Source organism: Eretmochelys imbricata, chromosome 1 (genome assembly GCF_965152235.1).
Source record: "Eretmochelys imbricata isolate rEreImb1 chromosome 1, rEreImb1.hap1, whole genome shotgun sequence".
NCBI lineage: Eukaryota > Metazoa > Chordata > Testudines > Cheloniidae > Eretmochelys > Eretmochelys imbricata.
In genome coordinates this window covers 228,116,544-228,119,148 of record NC_135572.1, presented here as the reverse complement: position 1 = coordinate 228,119,148, position 2,605 = coordinate 228,116,544, and the positions used below count along the sequence as shown (strand labels likewise).

At 57.5% G+C, this 2,605-nt stretch overlaps 1 protein-coding gene across 1 annotated transcript; it reads right to left on the bottom strand.

Annotated features, from left to right (window-relative positions):
- Positions 1–733: 733 nt before the first annotated feature.
- On the bottom strand, positions 734–2,287 carry LOC144259225 (potassium voltage-gated channel subfamily A member 6-like). The gene has a single exon (XM_077807412.1). It carries the CDS (start codon positions 2,285–2,287, stop codon positions 734–736), a length of 1,554 nt encoding a protein of 517 aa, XP_077663538.1.
- Between the last annotated feature and the right edge of the window lie 318 nt (positions 2,288–2,605).

Here is a 2,605-nt window from a genome sequence, read left to right as displayed (position 1 = left end):
GATGGCGAATATTGGTCACAACTTCTATCGTCGCAATTAGTTGAAAATTAAAGTGCTTTTAGATCTGAAAATCTTATAACAAACAGGCCCTTACATGTGTACTGCAGTGCAAACCCAGGGGAAAGTGTCAGAGGTAGGGCACTCGTTGACTTTCCCTACATCTGCAGAACACAATGCAATGCTGGATCCAACATTTCCATTCTCCCAAGGCAACAGCAAGGCAGGCATGACTGATCCCCCAACCAAGGTCACTGCACCAGCACAGGAATTCACTGCCACAGCTTGAGACAGCTGTTAGTAGCCCATTTGATCTATTCCCTGCCTGATCTTTTAGCAACAAACGCTGTCTGGGCTTTTCTTTTGTCCATGTACTAGAATAATTAGTCTTCAGAGTTACAACTGGAATAAAGCTCCGCCCCATGCCAAAAATAAAATGGAAGGGGAAGGGGACAACAGGTGGGCTCCCTTGGTCTATAGAGTAAAGCAAAAGAATGTGCAATTGCACAAGCTAATGAGACATAGCAATCAAGGACAGGAGTGTCCAAATCACAAGCAATTTGTTTTCGGCATCACAATTCGCAGTCTGGTGTTCTGTCTTGAACATATGCAGCTACTACTAGGAGAGAGAATGTGCAGCAGCTTGTGGCTATGCATTTGGGATCCAGGAGAATGGGGTGAGGGTAGAAGAACTGTAAAAGTCCAGTCTTATTCCACACCCTGTTAGAGAAGCTGATCACACTTCTGTCAGCATTTTCCTCCCTCTGTAGCCCTGGTTGCTGGTTGGAATGAAGTTGGGATATTTCATAGATTCTAAATCTTCTGCCTCCAGAAATTCTAATTTACTGAGGGACTGATTACTGTCCCTCTTTTTAGGCGCCGAGAAAGGAGATTGCTGCTGGCCACAGGTGACATGGGTGTACTGGCACTGGTCCTCCTGCTCAGTTTCTCGGTGGTAGAAGTAATTGAAGTTGGACACGATGACAGGTACGGGCAGGGCTATGGTCAGCACGCCAGCAATGGCGCACAAGGAGCCCACGATCTTGCCCCCGATTGTCATAGGGTACATGTCCCCATAGCCCACAGTGGTCATGGTCACGACTGCCCACCAGAAAGCATCTGGGATACTGGTGAACAAAGATTCTGGGTCATCAGTCTCAGCAAAATACACGGCGCTAGAGAAGAGGATCACACCGATGAAAAGGAAAAAGATGAGGAGACCAAGCTCCCTCATGCTCGCCTGGAGGGTTTTCCCCAGGATCTGCAGCCCCTTGGAGTGTCTGGAGAGCTTGAAGATCCTGAAGACCCTGACCAGGCGGATGACCCTGAGGATGGCTAGGGACATGGCTTGCTGCTGGCCCCCGTTGTTGTTAATGTTGTTCCTAGGCTGCTGTTTTTGCTGCTGCTCCTGAGCCAGCTCGGTGCCCAGGGTGATGAAGTAGGGGATGATGGCCACGATGTCGATGATGTTCATGATGTTCCTGGAGAACTCGGGCTTGCTGGGGCAGGCGAAGAAGCGCACCAGCAGCTCGAAGGAGAACCAGATGATGCACAGGGTCTCGATGAGGAAGAAGGGGTCAGTGAAGAAGGGGCTTGCCCTGGGAGAGGGGTGCATCGGGGACGGGGTGCCATTTGGCTGCTCAGGAAGCAAGAACTGCCCGTCCTCCCGGTGCGCGCCCTCCGCAAAGCCCGGCGGTGCGCCCTTGCTCTCCTGGCGGAACTCGGGCAGGGTCTCCAGGCAGAAGATGACTATGGAGATGAGGATCACCAGCACCGAGACGATGGCGATGCCCCGGGCCGGCCCAGAGCTCTCCGGGTACTCGAAAAGGAGCCACACCTGGCGCTGGAAGTGCTGCTGAGGCAGAGGCTTCTCCTCCTCCTGGATGAAGCCCTCGTCCTCCCGGAAGGTCTCGATGGCCTCCTCGCCCAGCTGGTAGAAGCGGATCTCCTCCATGAAGACGTCCAGGGGCACATGGACCGGCCTGCGGAGCCGGCCCCCGGACTGGTAGTAATAGAGGATGGCGTCGAAGCTGGGCCGGTTCCGATCGAAGAAGTACTCGTTGCGCAGCGGGTCGAAGAAGCGCACCCGGCGGCTCGGGTCCCCCAGCAGCGTGTCCGGGAAGAGCGACAGGGTCCGCAGCTGGGTCTCGAAGCGCAGCCCGGAGATGTTGATCACCAGGCGCTCGCTGCTGCAGCAGCTGCCGCTGCCGCTCCGCTCCTCCCCGGCCGCCTCCGCCTCTCCGCAGCCGCCCCCGACCCCTGCGAGAGACAGGGGCTCCTCCGCCCTCATGCCAGCTGCACTGCCCGGCCAGGGGAGCCGGGCCCGGCGGGGAGGTGGCGGGGCAGCCCTGGGTCTGCGGCTCTGCCCAGCGCAAGCGGCGCGCTCCCTCCACCCGCTGCTGCTGCCTGGGGTCTGGGTCCGTCTGTCCTCCCTTCCCCCCCGACTGGGGTCTGGGTCCGTCTGTCCCTCTACCCGCTGCTGCTGGGGTCTGGGTCCGTCTGTCCTCCCCTCCCCCCGCTGCTGGGGTCTGGGTCCGTCTGTCCTCCCTTCCCCCCCCCCGCTGCTGGGGTCTGGGTCCGTCTGTCCTCCCTTCCCCCCCCCTGCTGG